The sequence below is a fragment of the Bufo gargarizans genome, chromosome 6 (genome assembly GCF_014858855.1).
Source record: "Bufo gargarizans isolate SCDJY-AF-19 chromosome 6, ASM1485885v1, whole genome shotgun sequence".
Lineage (NCBI taxonomy): Eukaryota > Metazoa > Chordata > Amphibia > Anura > Bufonidae > Bufo > Bufo gargarizans.
The window spans coordinates 367557035-367582752 of record NC_058085.1 but is presented as its reverse complement, the minus strand read 5'-3'; the positions used below and the strand labels follow the sequence as shown (position 1 = coordinate 367582752).

The 25718-nt window shown below is 46.6% G+C and overlaps 1 protein-coding gene across 1 annotated transcript; it reads right to left on the bottom strand.

Annotated features, from left to right (window-relative positions):
* Positions 1-1574: 1574 nt before the first annotated feature.
* On the bottom strand, positions 1575-25071 carry MFAP5 (microfibril associated protein 5). The gene is made up of 8 exons (XM_044297502.1): positions 24933-25071; positions 20794-20853; positions 20622-20663; positions 8930-8959; positions 5327-5362; positions 3964-4051; positions 2590-2663; positions 1575-2495 (listed from the first exon to the last, which is right to left on the bottom strand). Exons 2-8 carry the CDS (start codon positions 20849-20851, stop codon positions 2407-2409), a joined length of 417 nt encoding a protein of 138 aa, XP_044153437.1. The 5' UTR covers positions 20852-20853; positions 24933-25071; the 3' UTR covers positions 1575-2406.
* Positions 25072-25718: the final 647 nt, after the last annotated feature.

Genomic DNA, 25718 nt, shown 5'->3' with positions numbered 1-25718 from the left:
GTATGGCACTGTTACAGTGGTGTTTAGGCACAGTATGGCACTGTTACAGTGGTGTTTAGGCACAGTATGGCACTGTTACAGTGGTGTGTAGGCACAGTATGGCACTGTTACAGTGGTGTGTAGGCACAGTATGGCACTGTTACAGTGGTGTGTAGGCACAGTATGGCACTGTTACAGTGGTGTGTAGGCACAGTATGGCACTGTTACAGTGGTGTTTAGGCACAGTATGGCACTGTTACAGTGGTGTTTAGGCACAGTATGGCACTGTTACAGTGGTGTGTAGGCACAGTATGGCACTGTTACAGTGGTGTTTAGGCACAGTATGGCACTGTTACAGTGGTGTGTAGGCACAGTATGGCACTGTTACAGTGGTGTGTAGGCACAGTATGGCACTGTTACAGTGGTGTTTAGGCACAGTATGGCACTGTTACAGTGGTGTTTAGGCACAGTATGGCACTGTTACAGTGGTGTGTAGGCACAGTATGGCACTGTTACAGTGGTGTTTAGGCACAGTATGGCACTGTTACAGTGGTGTTTAGGCACAGTATGGCACTGTTACAGTGGTGTGTAGGCACAGTATGGCACTGTTACAGTGGTGTTTAGGCACAGTATGGCACTGTTACAGTGGTGTTTAGGCACAGTATGGCACTGTTACAGTGGTGTGTAGGCACAGTATGGCACTGTTACAGTGTTGTGTAGGCACAGTATGGCACTGTTACAGTGATGTGTAGGCACAGTATGGCACTGTTACAGTGGTGTGTAGGCACAGTATGGCATTGTTACAGTGGTGTGTAGGCACAGTATGGCACTGTTACAGTGGTGTTTAGGCACAGTATGGCACTGTTACAGTGGTGTGTAGGCACAGTATGGCACTGTTACAGTGTTGTGTAGGCACAGTATGGCACTGTTACAGTGGTGTTTAGGCACAGTATGGCACTGTTACAGTGGTGTGTAGGCACAGTATGGCACTGTTATGGTGTTGTTTAGGCACAGTATGGCACTGTTACAGTGTTGTTTAGGCACAGTATGGCACTGTTACAGTGTTGTTTAGGCACAGTATGGCACTGTTACAGTGGTGTGTAGGCACAGTATGGCACTGTTACAGTGGTGTGTAGGCACAGTATGGCACTGTTACAGTGGTGTGTAGGCACAGTATGGCACTGTTACAGTGGTGTGTAGGCACAGAATGGCACTGTTACAGTGGTGTGTAGGCACAGTATGGCACTGTTATGGTGTTGTTTAGGCACAGTATGGCACTGTTATGGTGTTGTTGTTTAGGCACAGTATGGCACTGTAACAGTGGTGTGTAGGCACAGTATGGCACTGTTACAGTGGTGTTTAGGCACAGTATGGCACTGTAACAGTGGTGTGTAGGCACAGTATGGCACTGTTACAGTGGTGTTTAGGCACAGTACATCACTATAAAGAGACAGAAATTCATTACCTGATACAAACAATGTGAGAATATTATCCAGATGCAATGATGCAAAAACAGCGCCATGCGTCACTCTGCTCAGCGTATATTATAGCGGTACAGGCATACATGTGTATCATACAATGGAGGGCAGAGCAGGCATCGGTAAATGTCTTTATACTGTAATTGTCACATCATTACATGGATAGGGATACAGAGGCACAGATATATGGCGAGGAAATGTCGTGTATTACATAGTGCAACTGAGTTATCCCTGTAGACTACTCCCTAATATCCACCCCCTGTCACTGGTGCACAGCCCAGTCTCCTACCAGCTGAGGTAAGTACCTAAAAAGCACCTCCAGTCCCTACAGATGAATGGTCAAGTAAAGCTCCCCCACTGACCCTCTCGTGGAGCACAGATCGTAGTATTCTCCTGTGCTGAGTAATGAGCATTGTATCATCTACTGCCCGGGAGCAGGGGAAGGGTTGTTACTTCTCATACTGCACCTAGGTATAAGGATCGGACTACTATAATACTGCTCCCCTTATAGACACAAATATGACTACTATAATACTGCTCCCCTTATAGACACAAATATGACTACTATAATACTGCTCCCCTTATAGACACAAATATGACTACTATAATACTGCTCCCCTTCTGAAAAAGTGTCCTCTTGTGCAATGACCCCCACCCCCATTTTTGGGCTCATTCTTGAAAAAAAGTGTAATTAAAGTGAAGGTTTTGCTCATAGTAACCAATGAGATTCCAACTCCCAGAAGTCAGAGGGGGCTATGACCAACACCTATGTTTTTGCACCGCACCATCCATAAATGGGGTCTGCATGGAGACTGAATGGGTAATGGGAGTCAGGGAAAGTAACAAGGGGGTGCACATGACAGTATTGCTCTAGATTCAGTGTTCAGAAGACCACCCCACTACTGGAGTCTATAATACTGGGGGTTGATATATGGTGGTTTTTTTGTGGTTAGTTCCCATCAGTTTCTCCCTCCTCAGGTTCTTGAGGTTCTGGCTGGCGCCGTGGGGGGAGCCCGGCAAGCTGGCGGCATTTTTCATCTGTTTGTAAGAGAGCAGAGACACCACAATGAGACAGTTGGCCGAAATAGATAGAACTCTGCTGGCCCTTAATTCTCCAAGCACCAGGACCTACCTTGGATGATCTCGTCTTCCTTGCACACGATCTTTGTGCAGATTTCCTTATTCACCATGTAAACGCGGCGGACGCTGCAAGAAGGAATGCAATGGTTAATGGCAAAGGGAAGCATGGGAAACTTGTTGGAAAGAATGGGGCAAGGGGTGTCTGTACAGGTCCAAGCACATGGCACATGGTGGTCCCTTGAGATGGTGGCCACTGCATGTGCCACCATGTGAAGGAGAATGTCTCAATGTCTGAGAATTTTTGAGAATATCTCAAAGACTTCACATGAATCCATGAGGACAGATGCTGTATAAAACTGGAGGAACTTGGTGGTGTAATATTGGACCCTAGCTGTCTATGAGCACCCTATCACAGGTCCATCAAGAAGCTTACTGTAGCTTTAAGAACTGATGATGACTTTGGTAGTGTGACTCTTGGTTTCATCACCTATTGAATTTGAAGGGTTTGGTTCACCTTGCTAGGATATGCCACCAATGTCAGCTAGGTGCGGGTCCCACCTCTGGGAACCACACCTATCTCTAGAACAAAGCTCCCAAAGAGAACGAGAGCACACTGCGCATGCGCGGCTGCCCTCCATTCATTTCCATCGGCTATTTCCATAGAAGTGAATGGAGCGGTGGCTGCCCATGCACAGTGCACGCTCCATTTATTGAGGGCATCATTCGGCTATTTTTGGCGCTCCCGTAGAAATTAATGGAGGGCGGTCACACACGCGCAGTGTGCTCTCCGTAACTTTAGGCGCTCCATTCTAGAGATAGATGCGGGTCCCCAAGGCGGGATCTTGATATCTGACATCGGTGGCATATCCTAGTGATATGCCACCAATATCCGAGGTGAGACAACCCCTTTAAGTTGGTCCACTGAACTTTCATGCAACTTCAGTCACACAGGAAATGGCGTCACCGTCAGTGTTGTGTCTGATGTGCGATGTGCTGCAGAGTCACACATATAGCGGAGGTTTGAGTCCTGCACTACTCATTGTGCAGCCCTAACACTTGGTTAAACATAATGTGTGACCCAAAGCGTTGCTAAGAACGTCTAAGTTCGAAACGCGTCAACTGAGCAGGAGTGTGGTGAACCGGTCCTTATTTGTGAAGCTGTTTTTGGAAAATAAAGATATCGCAACGAAACTACAGACAAGTGCTGGAACTCCTCCTTCCTATTCTTTGCTATAGAGGTTGTGTCACGTGACTAATGATCCGATCGCAACAAAGTTGATTGACATTCATTGTGAAAGGAAACATTGGATTCTTAATAACTAGATAAACCAAGTCATGTCAAGGTGGTCTGTGCGGACTACGGCAGGCAGATGCTGGCAACTAGATGGGACCGAGATTAGGACTTCCGTTACTGACGTGGCAATACCTGGTGACGCACAGGTAGCTGATACACTGCTTGACCGGCTTCTGTACCGAATACACGCGGGTACAGGGATACTTTACCTCCTTACAGTCTGAGAGGGAGAGAGAAAGCATTACAAACAATGAGAATTAAAATGTGACTCCAACTTTGAATAATTCGGAGCTGGTTATTATATCAGAGCTCCCTTGTTCTGATGCAGAGCTTCAAAACCCCTGCACAGACTTGTAGCTAAATACTACATTTCTATGTTCCTGAGGTGACCACTAGGGGGAGCTCACTGCACACGAATGTATACATCTTCCACTGAACTCAATAAATGTGTCTGCCAGTAATCTACTCCTAGTGGTGGCCGTGTGAGAAGAAGAAGAACTCTGTATCAGAAAGCGTTGGGAGCTCCAGCACCATTCAGATGGATTAGAAATGAACCAGCGCCGACTTTTAGAATAAGATTGAGCATTTTTATAATGTATATTCATTCATTTTTATTATTTTATTATTTCTTTTTCAATGCAAAAATTCACCACTGTAACCTGGAAATCGTCATGAAACTGCTGTTGGTGGATCCATTATTCTGTGTCTCTGTACAAGGCCTCATGCACACGAGCGTTGCCCATCCGTCCCTGCATTGTGGCCCGCAATATGCGGGCACCGCCCATGTGCTCGCCACATCCACAATCCGGAACTGAGGCACGGAACCCCGCGGAAGCTGTCTCTCTCCATGCCTCCGCACCGCAAAAAAATAGAACATGTGCGGACGGATCACGGACCCATTCAAGTTGAATGGCTCTGGATCTATCGCGGCAGCTGCACGGATGTTGCCCATGCATTGGGGGGGAACGCAAATTGCGGTCCCCAATGCACGGAACGGCCAAGCAATGGCCGCGTGCATGAGCCCTGATACTGTGATAAATTACATGGATGGGCTGTAAATCCGATTGGCTCCTTAACCCTTTATGCCCGCTGTAACTTATGTTATTTGGAGGGTAAACCTCAGGTTAAAGATTAACCTCATTGACGCTAAGATCCGTCAATATCTGCTAAATGATTATTTCTGTGAATTCCCCCCCCCCCCCCCCTGGTGGGACTAATGAAGGATTATCTTATCTTATTTGTAACCATGGGAGTGCAATACAGTGAGCATCCTATAAGTTCCCCGTATTAAAGGGGGTCTTGATTATTGTGTGAGACCCTGGGGATCAAATGTTGCAAGGTTAGAAATGCTAGTTTGAGTTGGATTGCCCCTTTAATTTTGAGGCACATTATCAGTCGTATTTTAGCCTGTGTTATATCTAGAAAACACTAGGGGTCACTCTTCTATATATAGTTAAGTGAGTCGTGTGTCCCTTTATACACAATCGGTACTCACCTCCAGGGGTTGGAGTAACTTTAACCCCAGCATCATCTGTAACAGACAAAGTTTACGTTACCGTGACACATTTCATATTACTCCCTCCATTTTGTCTCAGCAATTCCACACTAAGATCCTATAAAGTTATTGGCAAAGCAGTAAAAGTTGTCAGAGGGTGCAAAAACAACCCAGCGTCTACGCCGGGCTGGCCAATAGACTAAAGCAGGGATGCTCAACCAGCGGCCCTCCAGCTGTTATAAAACTACGACTCCCAACATGCCCTCATAGCTGTAGGCTGTCCAGGCATGCTGGGAGTCGTAGTTTTGCAAGAGCTGGAGGGCCACACGTTGGGCATCCCTGGACTAAAGGAACACTTGCTTCCATGGTGGTAGATAAAGCAGCGCATACACATACAATGCATATTATAGATATAAAAAAATCATATATACAAACCTAGTTTTTTATATTTTTTTTAAAGCCCGAGGAGCGTGCTTTCTACACCCGTGCAACAAAATCGTGCACTAGGTTACGGTCCATCGCAGGCCCTCTCCCAAAGGAGAAGGGGCCCCCCATAAACCTTTCCCAGTCCCTCCGGGCCAGAAGGCTCCTGCAAGGGACCGAGACAAAACAGGCAACCCGCAGCCGAAGCCGAGGGTACGCCAAGTCTGGTCTCCGGCTTCCAACTAGGCTGCCACCCAAGGTGTCGGCACGGAGCTTCAACTACTAGGCACAGTGAGAGCCCAAGGGGTTTTGCAGTGGGGTGCGGAACCGGGATGGCCAAACCCCACCCCCCCCCCCTAGATCTCTAGAGGGTACCTGTGAGGGCGCCACAACCCAAGAAATCCTAGTGACAAACAAACATGGAAAGAGAACACACAGTGAACAAAAGCTTAAAGGGACACTGACAGGGCCAATAAGCATATTGAGGTCTATATATGTCACTACAGGTCTTATACAGGGTATTACAATCATATAAGTATCCCCCCTGTCCACATTATACAAACAGTAAACTTTAAGTTTTATAACCTGCTCCAAGGTCTGCAATCTGCCCAAGGGGCGGCGTTTCACCTCTCTTGCGCCCAGCCAGCCTCCCCCAACTGCCGATTTGAAGCGCCGCCCAGCTCATGAATATTCAGTTTGCTGGGCGGCTTCTGCGGTCCCCGCTCTGAAGCGCTTCGCTTAACAGTGCCCGGCGCATGCGCCCGGATCTTGTGAAGTCCGGTACAGTAAGCGCCGCCCAGCTCATCAATATTCACTTCGCTGGGCGGCGCTTACTGTCCCCGACTTCACAAGATCCGGCGCATGCGCAGGGCACTGTTAAGCGAAGCGCTTCAGAGCGGGGACCGCAGAAGCCGCCCAGCAAACTGAATATTCATGAGCTGGGCGGCGCTTCAAATCGCCAGTTGGGGGAGGCTGGCTGGGCGCAAGAGAGGTGAAACGCCGCCCATTGGGCAGATTGCAGACCTTGGAGCAGGTTATAAAACTTAAAGTTTACTGTTTGTATAATGTGGACAGGGGGGATACTTATATGATTGTAATACCCATTATAAGACCTGTAGTGACATATATAGACCTCAATATGCTTATTGGCCCTGTCAGTGTCCCTTTAAATAAATAGTGGATGAGTGCTGTAAATCAGCCCGGACATCCAGCCGGAACGATAAAAAGTCCTCCTCCTTACGCCAGGCCTGACAGCCGGGCAAAGAATATAGGTGTGTGCGCTCAAAATGTGAGAAAGTGATGTGCGGGCAAATGTGCCATCTCTCAGTGGGGTCTCACCCACAGTAAGTTCAGGCACCTCAGGGTGACCACTCCTGGGGCACTTCTGCACCTCGGGCTTTCAAACCTCTCAGCCCCTGGCTTAGATCCAGCAGAGCCCCTGGTCACCTAGCATAGGGCACCAATGGCCCAAGCCGTACACCCTAGGGATGACCATGTGGTTCTCTGCCCTACATCCTGGAAGCCTGGCCGAGGGTACCTCCAGAACTGATAAGAACGGATACTACACTCGATCTTAGCCGTACAAACCTATATAATATATACACAACTAGTGTTTTGTTTTAGATTCATCCATAAGTCATGAGCTTCCTGGATCCAAAAGATATTCCTAGTGGAGACATTACTAGTTATGGAGAATACTGAGAGCATAGGGCAGCATTAGGCCTCATGCACACGACCGTTGTGTGTTTTGCGGTCCGCAAATTGCTGATCAGCAAAAAGGACAGCCATTAATATAACTGCCTATTCTTGTCCGCAAAACGCAGACAAGAATAGGACAGGTTATATTTTTTTTGCGGACCACGGAACGGAGAAACGGATGTGGACACTGAGTGCTGTCCGCATCTTTTGCGGCCCCATTGAAGTGAATGGGTCCGCATCCGATTCGCAGTTTTGAACCAAAACAATGGCCGTGTGCATGAGGCCTTACTCTCTCTGCATGGTGCATGAGGTCAGTGAGAGAAGGTGGAGCGGGTGGCTGGATTTATCATAGGAACGACTATGTTTGATTTGGAAACGCTGAGGATTGCAGGCGCTCATGTTATGTAGGGAAATAAATATGCAAATAAGATCTCCTCCAGAAAGAAGAAAACTGTCTCTCTAGTGCCACCTATGGGAAGCTACTCTGTAAGGCCTTGTTCACATCTATGTCAAGGAGATCCGGCTGCCTGATCCGGGACTAATGGCGGCTGTCCGCCGGACACAAAACCATTGCATGCAACCGTTCTTGTCCGGCTGAAACCCGCTATTTATGCTAGAAGACGGGCGGACCACCACTGGACCTCATTACAGTCAATGGGGATCCAACGGTAAAGTAGAGAATCCTGCAATGCCGGATCCTGCGAGATACGGCATGCTGCTCTGTGCAGGAACGTACTGACGGATCTCCTTGACGAAGATGTGGACAAGACCTTAGTTAATGTCTGACTCATTAAGGAAACCTGAAACATGACTTGGGATATCAGCCAAACCAGAGGCTCCTGCAAAAGGAAGAGAAACCCATCTGTGTTCAGCTGTTTTGGGATTCTTGCTCCTCGTCAGTATAGACAGTGTACTGGCTGGTTGAGATGCCTTATGCCTTACACATGTCAGCAATACACCCGGCCGGCAACCCCCATAGAACTGCCTATTCTTGTCTGCAATTGCGGACAAGAATAGGCCTCTTTTCTTTTTTTTTCTGGAGCCGCGGACCAAAAGATCGGGGGCGAGCTCCGGAAATGCGGACGCGGACAGCACACTTTGTGCTGTCTGCATCCATTCCTGCCCCATAGAGAATGAATAGGTCCGGATAATTGCGGAACGGGTGCGGACAGATTCTACGGACGTGTGAATGGACCCTTATATGCAGTTCATGGAGAACATAAGCAGAAAATCATGCAGGAACTTGCAGTTAGTGGCAGAGTCCAAGAGACTGGTGTCCTATAGCGCCCTCTAGCGGCACTACCGGTGGAAGATATGGGAGCATGGTGAGATATCTCAAAAACTGCACAATAGACTCACACTCTTATTATGACTTAACAATTGTGAGAATGGGATTATCAGAAAATCAAGGAGGCAGGTGGAGCATCTGCCCTCAGGGCCAAGTTCTAAATGTATTACCTCATACAGATTACCGACACTTACCTGCATCTGGAGATGTAGTGGCTGTATCATCTGTATAAAAAACAATAATTAATAACTGAGCGTGGCATAGTATGCTGATTATGTACAATCCCAATTCCAAAAGTTGGGTAAAATTTAAACAAATGAAAAGAAGACAGTGTGCAATGATATGCAGATCTCGTGGACCCATATGTTATTCACAATAGATCACAGAAGACATATCAGATGCTCAACGTGAGACGTTTTACCATCTCATGAAAAAAAAAAATATAAACTCATGTAGAACTCATGGCAGCAATGCATCTCGAAGAAGTTGGGACAATGCCATGGCTACCATTGTGTAGTCTGTAAATGTCTGGGAAGTGAGGAGACCAATTCCTGGAGTTTTGGTAGAGGGATCTTGTCCCGTTCTTGTCTGATGCAGGGTTCTAGCGGCTCTTCAGTCCTGGATCTTCTTTACCTGATTTTTTGTTTCATGATGTATCAAATGTTTTCTTTCGGTGAAAGGTCTGGAGTGCAGGCGGCCAGTTCAGTATCCAGACTCTTCTTCTGAGAAGCCATACTGCTGCGATGATGAACGCAGTATGCGATTTAGCATTCCTTATTGAAATATACAAGGCCTTCCCTGAAAGAGACGTTGTCCGGGTGGCAGCATAGGTCGTTCTAAATCTTCTCGATACTGTTCAGCATTGATAGTGCCTTGATGTGTGAGCTACCCATGCCATAGGCAATAATGCAACCCATCAGAGATGCAGCGTTTTGAACTGTGCGTTGATAAGTAGCTGGATGGTCCTTCTCCTCTTGAGTCCGCAGGACACAAAGTCCATGGTTTCAGAACAGAATTTTACATTTTGATTCAATTGACCACAGAACAGTTTTCCATTTTGTCTCACATTCCAAATGACTTTTGGCCCAGAGAAGACGGCAGCGTTTCTGGATCGTGTTGACATAATGGCTTTTTCTTTGCATGTTACAGCTTTAGCTTGCATTTGTGGATTGCATGGCGGACTGTGTTCACAGACAATTATTTCTGGAGTGTTCCTGAGCTCATGCAGTGATTTCCAGTAACAGGATCATGTGCCGCTTGAGGACCCATAGATCATGAGTATCCAATATTGACCTTCGCCTTGTCCCTTGTGCACATGGATTTCTCCAGATTCTTTGAATCTTTTGATGATATACCGTATTTTTCCCTCCATAAGATGCCCTTTTTTCTTGTTGGAATTGGGTTGGAAATGGCAGTGCGTCTTAAAAGCGAATACTAATGAGTGCCTCCATTATGGAAGCTGTCATCAGTATGCAGGAGGCACGGGGAGCGGTGAGTGTAGCGCTGCTAGCACTGGCTGTGCTAAGCGCTCCTGGTCCTTTTCCAGGCTCCACGCTGCACTGTGTCAGGATATAGTGCACACTAATCAGGTCATAAAGCAGCGATAGGTAGGCAGAAGACCAGGGAGCTGTGGGTGTCAATGCCATCTGGAGCAGGAGAGTTAAGTTTTCTTAATTTATTTATTTTTGTCTGATGAAGCTTGGGGGTCTGATCTGAGGTCTTAAGAGGAATGGGGGTCTAATGCAGAGTTCTAATGGAGGTTGGAGATATGATGGTGGTCTGATCTGAGGTCTGATGGAGCTTGGGGGTCTGATGTGAGGTCTGATGGAGCTTGGGGGTCTGATGTGAGGTCTGATTTAGCTTAGGGGTCTGATCTGAGGTCTGACGGAGCTTGAGGTTCTGATATGAGGTCTGATGGAACTTGGGGGTTTGATCTGAGGAGGAATAGGGGTCTCATCTGAGGTCTGAGAAGAAATAAGGGTCTGATACAGAGGTCTGATGGAGGTCTAACCTGAGGTCTAATGGATCTTGGGGGCCTGATTGGGGTCTGATCGGTTCCTCCACTATATTCTAGGTGTGTCTTATGGTCCGGTTGCGTCTTATGGAGAGAAAAATATGTTATGCATTGTAGATGGTGGGATATTCAAAGTCATTCAGGAAAAAAAATTAGATGCAGTTTTTTTTTGCAGATTTGTGAACCTCTGCCCATCTTTGCTTCTGAAAGACTTTACCTCTCTAAAATGCTCTTTTTTACTCAGTCGTGTGACTTAGTAGCAAATTGCTCCTCCAACTGTTTGTTATTAGTACCACTTACTTTCCCAGCCTTTTGTTGCTCCAGTGACAACTTTTTAAAGATGCGTTCCTGTCATCAGGTTTTAAATGAGTAAAAGCTGGTAAAATGTCTCACTTTCAACATCTGAAATGTGTTCTGTGTTCTACTGTGAATAAAATACGGGCCTATGAGATATGAAAATCATTGCATTGTTTTTATTTACAAACCGGATTCCAAAAAAGTTGGGACACTATACAAATCGTGAATAAATACTGAATGCAATGATGTGGAGGTGCCAACTTCTAATATTTTATTCAGAATAGAACATAAATCACGGAACAAAAGTTTAAACTGAGAAAATGTACCATTTTAAGGGAAAAATATGTTGAATCAGAATTTCATGGTGTCAACAAATCCCCAAAAAGTTGGGACAAGGCCATTTTCACCACTGTGTGGCATCTCCCCTTCTTCTTACAACACTCAACAGACGTCTGGGGACCGAGGAGACCAGTTTCTCAGGTTTAGAAATAGGAATGCTCTCCCATTCTTGTCTAATACAGGCCTCTAACTGTTCAATCGTCTTGGGCCTTCTTTGTTGCACCTTCCTCTTTATGATGCGCCAAATGTTCTCTATAGGTGAAAGATCTGGACTGCAGACTGGCCATTTCAGTACCCGGATCCTTCTCCTACGCAGCCATGATGTTGTGATTGATGCAGAATGTGGTCTGGCATTATCTTGTTGAAAAATGCAGGGTCTTCCCTGAAAGAGATGACGTCTGGATGGGAGCAGATGTTGTTCTAGAACCTGAATATATTTTTCTGCATTGATGGTGCCTTTCCAGACATGCAAGCTGCCCATGCCACACGCACTCATGCAACCCCATACCATCAGAGATGCAGGCTTCTGAACTGAGCGTTGATAACAACTTGGGTTGTCCTTGTCCTCTTTGGTCCGGATGACATGGCGTCCCAGATTTCCAAAAATAACTTCGAATCGTGACTCGTCTGACCACAGAACAGTCTTCCATTTTGCCACACTCCATTGTAAATGATCCCTGGCCCAGTGAAAACGCCTGAGCTTGTGGATCTTGCTTAGAAATGGCTTCTTCTTTGCACTGTAGAGTTTCAGCTGGCAACGGCGGATGGCACGGTGGATTGTGTTCACTGACAATGGTTTCTGGAAGTATTCCTGAGCCCATTCTGTGATTTCCTTTACAGTAGCATTCCTGTTTGTGGGGCAGTGTCGTTTAAGGGCCCGGAGATCACGGGCATCCAGTATGGTTTTACGGCCTTGACCCTCACGCACAGAGATTGTTCCAGATTCTCTGAGTCTTCGGATGATGTTATGCACAGTTGATGATGATAGATGCAAAGTCTTTGCAATGTTTCGCTGGGTAACACCTTTCTGATATTGCTCCACTATCTTTCTGCGCAACATTGTGGGAATTGGTGACCCTCTACCCATCTTGGCTTCTGAGAGACACTGCCGCTCTGAGAAGCTCTTTTTATACCCAATCATGTTGCCAATTGACCTAATTAGTGTTAATTGGTCTTCCAGCTCTTCGTTATGCTCAAATTTACTTTTCCCAGCCTCTTATTGCTACTTGTCCCAACTTTTTGGGGATTTGTTGACACCGTGAAAATTTGAATCAACGTATTTTTCCTTTAAAATGATACATTTACTCGGATTAAACGTTTGATCTGTCATCTACGTTCTGTTACAAATAAAATATTGACATTTGCCATCTCCACATCATTGCATTCAGTTTTTATTCACAATTTGTTTAGTGTCTCAACTTTTTGGGAATCCGGTTTGTACATTTATTTACATTTTACGCAGCGTCCTAACTTTTTTGATTTTGGAGTTGCAGTAAGAAAATTGCAGGATGCATATGCAAATCAGTGCAGACTCCTGATATTTAGTAAACATTATAGGATGGCATGTTCAGTACAAATCAATACAGCTTTCTGGTATTTAGTCAAAGTTGCAGGAAGAAATGCGCAAATCAGTACAGCATCCTAACAATTAGTTAAAGTTGCAGGACAGTGTGTACAAATGAGTACAGAATCCCGATATCTAGTAAAGCTTGCAGGATGGTGTGCGCAAATCAGTACAGCACCCTGATATCTAGTTAAGCTTGCAGGATGGTGTGCACAAATCAGTACAGCACCCTGATATCTAGTAAAGCTTGCAGGATGGTGTGCACAAATCAGTACAGCACCCTGATATCTAGTAAAGCTTGCAGGATGGTGTGCACAAATCAGTACAGCACCCTGATATCTAGTAAAGCTTGCAGGATGGTGTGCACAAATCAGTACAGCACCCTGATATCTAGTAAAGCTTGCAGGATGGTGTGCACAAATCAGTACAGCACCCTGATATCTAGTTAAGCTTGCAGGATGGTGTGCGCAAATCAGTACAGCACCCTGATATTTTGTGCAAGTTGCAGGATGGCATGTACAAATCAGGACAGTATCTTCCTCATGATACACAAGAACTAGCTTCAGCCACTGGTTACAGCACACACACATATAACTTAATCTACCGATCTTTTGGCGTTGTACATTTCACCCCGGCCCAATATGGGGCTATTCTATCACTAGACCACACAGGGGTATTTGTGGAAAAAAACAGCATGTCAAAATTTTCCAGAGAATAGTCTGAAATAACTGGCAGTGCAGGTTCCTGGGTAGATATTATCTCTACAAAACATCCCATTGAGGTCAAAGGGAGCAGCGCTGCAGTGCCCAGCTCAGCGCACGCGATCCAGGGCTGGAGCGGATCGACAGAGATGTGAGGTGTCGGACCCCCGCTGATCAGCTAGTGACGGCCTATCCTGAGGATAGACCATCACTTAATAAAAGATGGACAACTCCTTTAACATGCCAAATATACTAAAGGAATGGAGAAATATCCAGCAACACAAGAGGTAGTCTGTGGAGCAAATATCCCCCCGAGGGGCAGCCTATGGCGCAGGGGTCATCACTCTAGGCATAGCATGGTGGAAATTGTTCTTTTAAAGTGTTCCTTTAAAGAGCACCTCTCAGCAGGAGCAACCCTACTTAATGAGGCGTAGTGCTGATCCTGCTTACGAAAATGATACTTGTCATGTGAAAATCGTTTCTGAGAAACAGCTGCTTCAGTGCACCAAGGGGAGTAGCCTAGCCCTTCGGTGCACTTCAGGTCCTCAGCTCTCAAGTGCATAAAGAACGCAACCGGTTTTCACAAGACAGTATCCTTTTAATGAGCAGGATCAACCCTACCAGGCAGCATGCTTATTTTAAAAAGGTTGATCCTGCTGACAGATGCAGTCATAATCCTAGTGAAAAGATGTCCAGTGTGTCAGCTATTTTTGTAGGCACTGTAATAGCAAAACCACTGCCCTGTTAGCCCCCCGTTCTCAATGACATCACCACAAAACTACGAGACCCCATCCGCACACAGTGTGATTGTCTCTAGGGAAGAGGAGAGCGTACGGAACGTGCATGTTTAATTCTGCAGGCTTATACACTGAGAAGGTGACCAGGAGACCAGACTACAACGTCAGCCTACAGTCCCACAGCTGCTCTGTGCTCCTCCCCGCCCTCGGTGCACTTAACTGCTCATTTGCATATGGATTCAAAGTACATTTTCTCCAGAATGAAGCGACGGATCGCTAACAGGAAGGCGTCATTACATTCTGCTGAGCTGGCGCTGCCAGGGATTGTGCTGGCTACACTTACTGCCCCCTGGTGGTAACTTTTTGTAGTTTAACATATGTAAGTGATTTCCTCTTGCCAACATACTGTGCAGCACAAGGGACAGCTCCAGGATTATGTGAGCGACGCCGTCACAGTGTCATATGCAGCACCCTAGAAGGACTACTGCAAAGGGTTAATTGCTGCTAACAGATGTTATTGAGTTAAAAGTGAAATGTTGTGATTTATTGTGTCTTATGTACTTAATGACAAAGTATAGGTAACCAAACAGTTTTAAAAAAAGTAAATAAAATATGCAGACTCTTTAGGTTGCTAGGGTGGTTGACCGGGTCCACCCCTGGTTAGTTAGTGAGGCTGCTAGTTTGAGCTGAGCAAAGGAGAAGACCAGTGTGTGTGTGTGAAAGCTCCTGTTATCTAGGCCCAAGTTCAGAGAACCTTCATCTCTGGAACTGCAGCTGCAAAAGATGCAACTTCCTCACCACAGTACCCCTCAGAGCAGGAGATAAAAAGGTACAGGCCTTGCAAGGTATTCGCACGTTTATGGCTTAAGAGACTTTACTGCTGTGGAAAGGTATATTGCTTTGGCACCTACCACACTTTGAGAGAGACCGGCTATCCGTATGTAAAGTCTGTCCCCTCTGCCTGGGAACTGCACAAAGAGTTAACAAGGATCTAACTGCAGTTCTGATGAGAGACTACAAAGCATCCTTAGAGGAAGAGACAGGGAGAACTACAACGAGGGCTGCAGCCAGCGACTATTTTTGTAATTGAGTACTCTAATAACATAAAAATAGATAAAATAAAATTTTTCTTTATAAAAACTCATCAGCCCCCCCCCCCTGCCCTCAGCTTCCCCCCATGCCCTCAGACTCCCCTCCAGTGCCATCAGCTGTCCCCCAGTGCCACCGGCTGCCCCCCCCCAATGCCATCAGCTGCCCCCCCAGTGCCATCAGCTGTCCTCCAGTGCCACCAGGTTCCCCCAGTGCCATCAGCTTGCCCCCTAGTGCCACCAGCTGCCCCCCCAGTGCCATCAGCTGCCCCCTCAATGCCATCACCTGTCCTCCAGTGCCACCAGGTTCCCCCCAGTGCCATCAGCTTGCTCTCCAGTGCCATCAGCTGTGCCCCCTCCAGTGCCATCAGCTGCCCCCTCAGTGCCATCAGCTGCCCCCTCCAGTGCCATCAGCTGCCCCCTCAGTGCCATCAGCTGCCCCCTCCAGTGCCATCAGCTGCCCCCTCAGTGCCATCAGCTGCCCCCTCCAGTGCCATCATCTGCCCCCCCCCCCGGGCCATCAGCTTCCCCCCATGCCCTCAGACTCCCCCCTAGTGCCATCAACTTGCCCCCCCAGTGCCACCAGCTTGCCCCCCCAGTGCCACCAGCTTGCCCCCCAGTGCCATCAGCTTGCCCCCCAGTGCCACCATCTCCCCCTCCTAGCCATTTCCCCAGCGCCAGTCAAATAAAATACCTCTCCTGTATGGGCGCTGCTCCACAGCTCATCCTCTTCTCTGCGCGCTGCACTGGGACCTGAGGTCACACAATGTCGGGTCATATTGCGCGCTTATGTGCACTATATCCTGACGATGTGTCTGGAGGAAGGTGCGGTTCGGGCCGGCGGGTGACCACGGAGCGGCGAGTAATAACAAGCGCTTCACTCACGCTCCCTGTTCACATGACACAAACGAATCCTCTGTGCAAATAATTTGCATTGAGGATTTTTGGGGTGTCGAATTACTCGATTCAATCGAGTAATTGCTTCAGCCCTAACTACAACTACCATCATTGTTGCTGCCTATAGACTGTTATTGGGAGAAGTCTGCATTGTGCACTACTACTCGCATCTTCAAGTCGGTAATGAAAGACTTTATTTATTGCAACCTGGGACCTGGTTATTGACTCCACGTACAGCGGCTGACCCTCTCCAACCGCACTCCTGCCTTGCACCCAGTCAAACTGTTCACTGTCAAGAGCCCCAATAGCAGGGTGTGCCCCAAGGGAAGAAAGGGTGTGCCCCCAAGGGAAGAAAGGGTGTGCCCCCAAGGGAAGAAAGGGGTGTGCCCCAAGGGAAGAAAGGGTGTGCCCTCCATTCAATGCATGGCCCCAGGGAGTACCGGAGGGAAAACTGCCGCTGTGAACTGTGAGTTGCAGCACCCCTCTCAGGGCCACAACCACCACTCCCATCCTCTCTGCCGCGTGCTTCTCCTGCGGCTAGCTGCACATATATTATGGATCAAGTTCTCCTACCCTCTCAGTAGAGTGTGCGCTAATGATGACATTTCCCTCCTCTGGAGCCAATTCCATTTCTCGTTTTGGACTGGGACAAGGTCATCCACAACTTTGGACACTTTGCAGCAATTTACGTCGCCCTGTAACCCCAGCCTATGCAAGGTACGTCAGATCACACAAGGATTGCATTGTCCCTAGTTGCAAAGGGATTGCTGCATACAAGGGGTTAACAAATGAGTTCTAATCTCCATCGTACAAAATTCGCTGGATATTAACTATGAAATGCAATTTTAAAATTGTCCACCAGATGTCAGCATGTCTTTGTTTTTCCTCCCCCGCCTTCCGAGAGCCAGAACTCTTTTTAAAATTTTCCATTCACAGAGCCGTTTGAGCCTTTTTTTTCTAGGGCAAACAGTGTTTTTCAGCGGCACCATTATTTAATGTTCCATATAACGCAATGAGAAACTGTAACATGATTTACATTATTATTATTATTGACATAATTTTATTTTTAATGTTTTTTATTTTTTGTTAGTCTCCGTAGGTGCCTTGAACTTGCAATTACTTAATTGCTTGCACAATACACTTGCAGCGAGGATGCAGGGGAGGTGAGAGAGGGGTGGTTGTGGTGGTGAGGATGGGAGTAGTAGTACTCACGATGGCACTCCACACACAGGCTCTGGGCCGTGCAGTGATGGGAGGACCACAACCCTTCTTCCCCTCGGGGTACACCCAGGGCTTTGGGGTACCCTTGGTGTTTGGTGGGTATTGGGGTGCAAGGCAGGAGGGCAGGCTGGAGGATGGTGGAGGCAATGACCAGACTCGCTGGGTTAGTACAAATAAAATCTCTCTTTATTGAATAGATGATGAGGGTTGCAGTACAAATAAGATCAGTAGGCTAGCACTGGTGCTTTGAAGTGCTGTTATCCTAGGTTCAAATCCGACCAAGGACAACATCTGTCTGGAGTTTGTATGTTCTCCCCATGTTTTCGTGGGTTTCCTCCGGGTTCTCCCTCCCACACCAAAGACATACTGATAAAGATTTAGATTGTGAGCTCTACTGGGGACAGTTGTATGCTAATGTCTGTAAAGCTCTGCGGAATATAGTAGCGCTATATAAGTGCACAAAATAAATATTAGCAGGAGGCAGTATGATGTTCCCCTGTAAGTCTCTCTCTAGGTGTTCCATGCATCTGCCTAAATGGCCACTGGTATGCAAACTCTCAGTCAACTTTCTGCAATTCCTAGCAGATATTCAGTCCGTCTCAGAAGCGTGGAGGGCACAAGAAGCAATAAACCCAAAGCAGGGGCAGTAAAGTCCAAAACCATAAACGTGTGTTACCTTTACTGTCTAGTCCATGCATGGCCTTTATGGTCCTCAACCATCTGTATAAATTCAAAGCTTCTGTTCCTTTGTAGAGATGCTTTATCTTGGATGTTTTCTCTCTCAGGGGTGAAATGTCCTTGGAGAAGAGGTCATTCAGGGCCTTTATGGCAGATTCCAACAAAACTGCTCTTCACCTTAGCCTGCTCACTTACCAGACTATCAACCAGGGGTGCAGGGCAAGCCCGTACCTGTCAACTACACTAAGAACTGCCAGTTCAACTATTTCCTCCCGTTCACAGCCTTTCTGGGTCTCACAGTGCATAAATCTATGTTAGCATAACAGTTTTAAAATAGTGAACCTGAGCATTAACCCTTTAGCAGTAACAGGTCGCTGCACACTGCGATACGTCGGTTAGAAGTCCTAGCATGATATCAGGCCTCTCGGAGGGCCTTCAACACGTCCCCATCTGCCATGACTACCTCTCAACACCCTGTCTAACCTTTCAGATGCTGTGGTGGCTATTGACCAAGGCACCTGAACAGTTGAGGACTGGCTTTATGCAGGGTCAGGTATAAGGTCATCAAAGGGGCCTGTCAATGTTATGGGGGAACTGAATGGGACTGACAATTTTACTGAAGCACCAGCTACGGAAGGCAATATAATGGGACATGGACAATGGCAGGTAATGGTATGGAGCATTCAGTATGGCTCGCAGCGATTTGAGGGCACTCTCTATGGTGATCAGTGTTATGAGACTATGCTGGCAATGCTGTGGTCGGTAATGTTATGGGGGTATTGGTTTTAGCTGACAATGCTTGTGAGCAAAGACTGTAGCTGTCAATGTTATAGGGGCACTGACTATGGCTAGCAAAGTGGTTGAGATGCACTTATGCAAACATGTGTACGAGTAAATGTTGGTCATATATCTGAAACTCAGGGGCTTTGCTAGGCCAAAAAATACAGGGTAGTATAACTAATGGGGGCATTATTAGAGGCAGTATAACTACTGAGGGCAATATAAAGGGCAGCATAACTACTGGGGGCACTATAAAGGGCAGCATAACTACTGGGGGCACAATAAAGAGCAGCATAGCTACTGGGGGCACTTATAAAAGGCAGTATAGCTACTGGGGGCACTATAAAGGGCAGCATAGCTACTAAGGGCACTATAAAAGGCAGCATAGCTACTAAGGGTACTATAAAGGGCAGCATAACTACTGGGGACACTATAAAGGGCAGCATAACTACTGGGGACACTATAAAGGGCAGCATAACTACTGGGGACACTATAAAGGGCAGCATAACTACTGGGGGCACTATAAAGGGCAGCATAACTAATGGGGGCACTATAAAGGGCAGCATAACTACTGGGGACACTATAAAGGGCAGCATAACTACTGGGGGAACAATAAAGGGCAGCATGGCTACTGGGGGCACTATAAAGGGCAGCTTAGCTACTAAGGGCACTATAAAGGGCAGCATAACTACTGGGGACACTATAAAGGGCAGCATAACTACTGGGGACACTATAAAGGGCAGCATAACTACTGGGGACACTATAAAGGGCAGCATAACTACTGGGGGAACAATAAAGGGCAGCATGGCTACTGGGGGCACTATAAAGGGCAGCTTAGCTACTAAGGGCACTATAAAGGGCAGAATAACTACTGGGGGCACTATAAAGGGCAGCATTACTAATATTGAGCATAATATGGAAGACCTCTACTAACAGGGGCACTCTTGCAGGGCATCATCACTACTGGGGCACTATAACTACTGAGGGCACTCTGGGAGAGAATTACTACTGGTTGGAAGTTTGGGAGGAATATTAATATGGGGATTACTATCTGTATGTAGCAGATTTTTATGAAGTATAGTATTTGGGGGGCATTGGGGAGCAGAGCGGGCACAGTATGGGAGGGTAGCAGCAGGATGACACTAGGGGGGGGCTCTGTACATCTGAATTTATTATTAAATAATATAGTGGCTGTAATAATCCCTCTGCAGTGAGCTCCCTCTAGTGGTGGCTGCTGCACTATGTGTAAAAGTTGGCAAAGGGAGTATAATCAGGGGAGCAGTGAAATGTTCTGTCTCTAAGCTAAGCACTTGGAAACCCTCCTTTAAGACAGGGAAGGCATGAAAGAGCGCAGTCTCAAGTCTCAGCAGGCATCTTGCAATAGATTAAGCTTAAAAGTTTTGACCTCTGAGGTCCACAATGGTATAGAGGAGGCTTAAAGTTTCGCCTCTGGGTATCTTAAATGTGCATTAAAAAAAAGTCCCCAGAAACTTGACAAGGTCATCGCACCTACTGCGGGATGGATGAAGCAAAGAGACGTCTAAAAATTCACGGCAGACATCAAACTCACCAGAATTTCTCCGGACGACCACATTCCCCAGAGCTGGTAGCACTGCGGGACATAAAGAGGCAAAACCATAATTTTGTCATACAATAAAAATGACCTCACTGAGGCATGAGGTACACAATACCTCGGTATCCAGTGTGCTGAAGTCTGCAGTGATAATAATCGTAATACTCACCGACAGCCAAAACTGCAAGAAGCAACAAGCAGCAATAGCAACTGTTCAGTCCTGGCATCTCTGTGGAGGAGAGACGACGAGTAAAAGGCAAGCAGAAAACACACAAAAAACACCACATACAGTAAGCGGCCAATTCTGTGGCATAAAAAAGTCTCAAATTATGGAGAACGCCACATTTGCGGCATAATTTAAACCATTTTGCATTCTACTTTTCAAAAGTGATAGTAAAGGGGCGGGGCTTAGATGCAGGGGCGGGGCCTCCAAAGCCCAAATAATCAGGCCAGTAACATTGTCTCCATAGCCAAAAGTCATCTGCCCCTTTAACAGTGCCACAGTGCATGCAGAAAGTCTTCAGACCTTTCATTTTTTTTTCACATTTTGCTCTTTGTGCTAAAATAAAAAATATATTTTGTCCATCATTCTGCACCCAGTTAATAATTAGAAACTGAAAATAAAATTTTAGAAATATTTGTTAATTAATTGATTTAAAAAGGAAAAACTAATTTGTCACATGGACATAAGTATTCACACCCTTTACTCATGACATTGTTGAAGCCCCTTTGGCAGTGATTACAGCCTCCAGTCTTCTTGAAGATGATGCCAAAAGGTTTGCACATCTGGATTTGGGGATTTTCTGCAGATCCTCTCACGCTCTATCAGGTTAGACGGGGGCCGTCAGTGGACAGCCATTTTCAGGTGTCTCCAGAGATGTTCCATTGGGTTCAGGGCTCTGGCCGGGGCCCCTCAAGGAAGCCGCTCCTGTGTTGTCCTGGCCGTGTGCTTAGGATCATTGTCTTGTTGGAAGGTGAACCTTCGGCCCATTGTGAGGTCTAAAGCTCTCTGGATCAGGTTTTCATTAAGAATATCTCTGTACTTTGCTCTACCCCTGACCAGTCTCCCTCTCCTCCCAGCATGACGCTGCCACCACCATGCTTCGCTGTAGGGATAGAACTGGGCAGGTGATGAGCGGCGCCTGGTTTCCTCCAGACACAACACTTAGAATTGAGGCCAAAAAGTTCAATCTTGGTTTCTTCAGACCAGAGAATCTTGTTTTTCAGTCTGAGTTAGATGATTTTATTGTAAACTTTAATGTCTTTCACTGAGGAGAAGGTTCTTTCTGGCCACCCAACAGATTGGTGTAGGTCTGAAGTTCTTTCCTTCTCATGGCTTGGTCTTTGCTCTGATGCATTGTCAGCTGTGAGGTCTTATATGGACAGGGCTGAATCTTTCCACGTCACGTCCAATCAACTGAATTTACCACAGGTGACTCCAATCAAGGTGTAGGAACATCTCAAAGATGATCCAGAGAAATGGGAGGCCCCAGTGCTAAATGTCAAGTCTCATAGCAAAGGGGCTGAATATTTATGTCCAGGCCAGATTTTAGTTTTTCCTTTTTAATAAATTTGCAAAAATTTCTAAAATTCTGTAGACCATTTCTCATTATGAGGGAATGAGTTCAGAATTATAGGGATTTTATTTCCGCACAAGGAGCAACAGAGGAAAATGTGAAGAAAGTGAAAGGGTCTGAAAACTTTCCAAATACACTGTATGTAAGTGCCCCTTGTGAGCCAATGCCATCATACTAAGGGTTCTACTACAGCCTTAGACAAGGGCAGAAAAATGGTACCTGGACCCTTGGAAAACAGGTTCTTAGTCGCACTTGGATAGCGGCCAGGTAAACCAGCAGGGCATTTCCCTCACCGAGTCTCATGTGGCCCACAAGCTATTAGCATTGGGGGACCCTTAGGTAGAGAATGTCACCTGGTTACTAACATGTGCTTTTCAGGAAATGCTGGTTTGTGAGGTGGAACCAGTGAGAACACAATCAAGAATGCATGAACAAGACCGCATCTTATTACAGAGCACCTGGGCTTCATGCCAAGCTGCCTGGGAGCCAGAAAGTGAGAGCTGAGGATTGTTTTATACTGTATCTATTCATGAGAAGTCATGTATAATAGATGGCGGCAGTCATGCCTGGAAGTCTACATATAATACAGTATTTCCCCTTTAAGAAAAAAGGCCTGGAATATTAGGCTTTCCTGGTCTCTTATAGAGGCGCCAGGAGACATCCACTAACGGCAGGTATAGGGATTGTCAGGGTACGTCCACAAGGGGGCAGAATGTCTGCACCGAAACCCAAATAGGCATGTGCAGATTTGTCATGGATTTTGTTGCAGATTTCAAAGGCTGAAATCTGCGGTTGATATCCGCAGCACATCCTGGACTTCATCCACACCGCCGGTCAATTTATGCAGCAGATTTTTTGGGCAGCGTGTGGAAGAGATGTCTTATAATCTCCTGCTTTTTGCTGTTGCTGTAAAACGCGGAGGATTTGCAGTACCTAAATCTGACACTAGGGGCATTCTGACTCAATAAAGGGAACTGTGGCAGACACTGTGGCATTGTGGTTCAATAAAGGGCACTGTGGCTGACACTGTGGGCAATGTGGTTCAATAAAGGGAACTGTGGCTGACACTGTGGCATTGTGGTTCAATAAAGGGAACTGTGGCTGACACTGTGGCATTGTGGTTCAGTAAACGGCACTGTGGTTGACACTGTGGGCAGTGTGGTTCAATAAAGGGAACTGTGGCTGACACTGTGGCATTGTGGTTCAATAAAGGGAACTGTGGCTGACACTGTGGCATTGTGGTTCAGTAAACGGCACTGTGGTTGACACTGGGGGCAATGTGGCTCAATAAAGGGCACTGTGGCTGACACAGAGATTGTGGTTGAAAAAAGGGCACTGTGGCAGACACTGAGAGATTGTGGTTCAATAAAGGGCACTGTGGCTGACACTGGGGGCATTAAGGCTCAATATATGACACGGTAGCTGACACTGTGGGCATTGTGGCTCAGTAAAGGGCACTGTGGCTGACACTGGGGCATTTTGGCTCAGTAAAGGGCATTGTAGCTGACACTGGGGCATTGTGGCTCAGTAAAGGGCATTTTAGCTCAGTAAAGGGCATTGTGGCTGACACTGGGGCATTTTGGCTCAGTAAAGGGCATTGTGGCTGACACTGGGGCATTGTGGCTCAGTAAAGGGCATTGTGGCTGACACTGGGGCATTTTGGCTCAGTAAAGGGCATTGTGGCTGACACTGGGGCATTGTGGCTCAGTAAAGGGCATTTTAGCTCAGTAAAGGGCATTGTGGCTCAATAAAGGGCAATGTGACTGACACTGCGTACATAGAAATTCCATAAAATCTATCTATTATGGTAAATTCTCTTGGTTGGACTTGAGATATTCCAGGCAGTTCAAATTCATTGTGTGCACACATACAAAAAAGATTATGCAAATAGTGCTGTTTGTTTCCAGGGTGCACCATACTGTATTTTTAAATACAGAATATGGAATTTCTAGTCACCCACTAACAATTATTGTTGAAGGACAAAGCTCATTGTGATAAATGGGAGCAGCAAGTATGGTGGTAGGCAGATTGGAGTATAAAATGTCGCTTTACAATCTGTTGGCCAAAATAAAAAGAAAGAAAATAATTTTCTGCAGTTTTCTAATATACTTGGATTACAATTCTTAAGCATATTCAACACTTCCGCTTGCTTTCAGTGAACAAGAGACTTCTTCTTCTATATCAAGAAGCTGTAAACGGGTCCTGTGAACTTGTCGTACTGTATCCAGTCTAACAAGCCCCCGTCAGCACAGGGTCAGCACAAATCTTTCTCTTGTCCTGATACTTTGCTACAATGTATCAGCACAGGTTGTATCAGACTGTGGGGCTCACAAAGCATCGTTCAGACTGGATCACAAGTTGTGCCAATTTCCTAGCTATGAGAAGTCTGTAAAGCTTTCTAGTCTAAACAAGAATGGTCAGTTCACTGACAGCAAGCTGGGAGTTTGAAAATACTGAGAAAATGAAACACAATGTATATTAGAAAGTTGTAGAACTTTGGATACAGAAGTTGAGACAATCTCAGAGGTCAGAGGTCTGGTCGGGAATTGCTATGTAAGCAGTGGGTTCTTTTACAGTCTGTGACCCTGGCGGTCTCGCTGCTCCATTCCCGTCTCTCTCTCTCTGCTGCCTCCTTACTGTCTCCTTCCCTCTTTCCAACCCTCCACACACATATCTACCCCCATCCTCATCCTCTCCAGGTCACAATCCGGTAGGTAAAGCCCACACTTACTGCTCTGTCTCCCGGATCTCGGCTTCTCTCCGCCTGTCCTGATGTCTCTCCTTCGTTCCTCTGTCCCCTTCTCTGCTCCCCTTCGATTCCCTTCTTTATTTGTCTTTTGTCCAATATTCCTGAATTAAAGGCCGCACCCAGACACAAAAAATGTGAGCACTTGGGCAGCTGCTTGGCCTTGACACAGGGTCTGCATGTACTCATATGTCAGTATATACGGCATCTACATGTCACACCGACACTATGGATAATAGGAATGTCTTCGCTATGGATCCACCGAGTACCATAGCTGCTGCTGTACTGGGCTCGGGTAGGAGTTTTAGAAGAAGGCAGACGGTTCCACTGAATCTAAAAAAGCCTAAAGGGAACCCGTCATCAACGTTATGCCGACCTCACTGAGCGCAGCATAAAATAGTGACAGAAATGCTGATGTCAGCGGTGTGTCACTCATGAGCTAAAGGTAAGTGGTTGCTGAGAACCAGCGTTATAATCATTTCAGCCCAGGCCTGGAAAAGAGTCAAATCTACTTGAGAAGAGTCCTGGTTATTATAATCTCCTGCTCTCCCGACCATCTGCTGATGACTGGCAGTTCTCTCCTAGAGAGGAAGGGAGACAACTAGGTAGAAGCCGGTCAATCATCAGCAGATGGGCAGGAGAGCAGGACTTCATGAGTAACCAGGACTCTTCTCAGATGGCCAGAACTCTTCTCAGATGGCCAGGACTCTTCTCAGATGGCCAGGACTCTTCTCAGATGGCCAGGACTCTTCTCAGATGGCCAGGACTCTT

Bases quoted from the DNA above. Each gene is read 5' to 3' on its own strand.
- MFAP5 (XM_044297502.1), bottom strand. From the start codon at position 20,851: ATGCCAGGACTGAACAGTTGCTATTGCTGCTTGTTGCTTCTTGCAGTT. The intron at 20,664-20,793 runs GTGAGTATTACG...TATGTCCCGCAG, and splicing joins TCTTGCAGTTTTGGCTGTCG to TGCTACCAGCTCTGGGGAAT. The intron at 8,960-20,621 runs GTGAGTTTGATG...TTTTTTATACAG, and splicing joins GGTCGTCCGGAGAAATTCTG to ATGATACAGCCACTACATCT.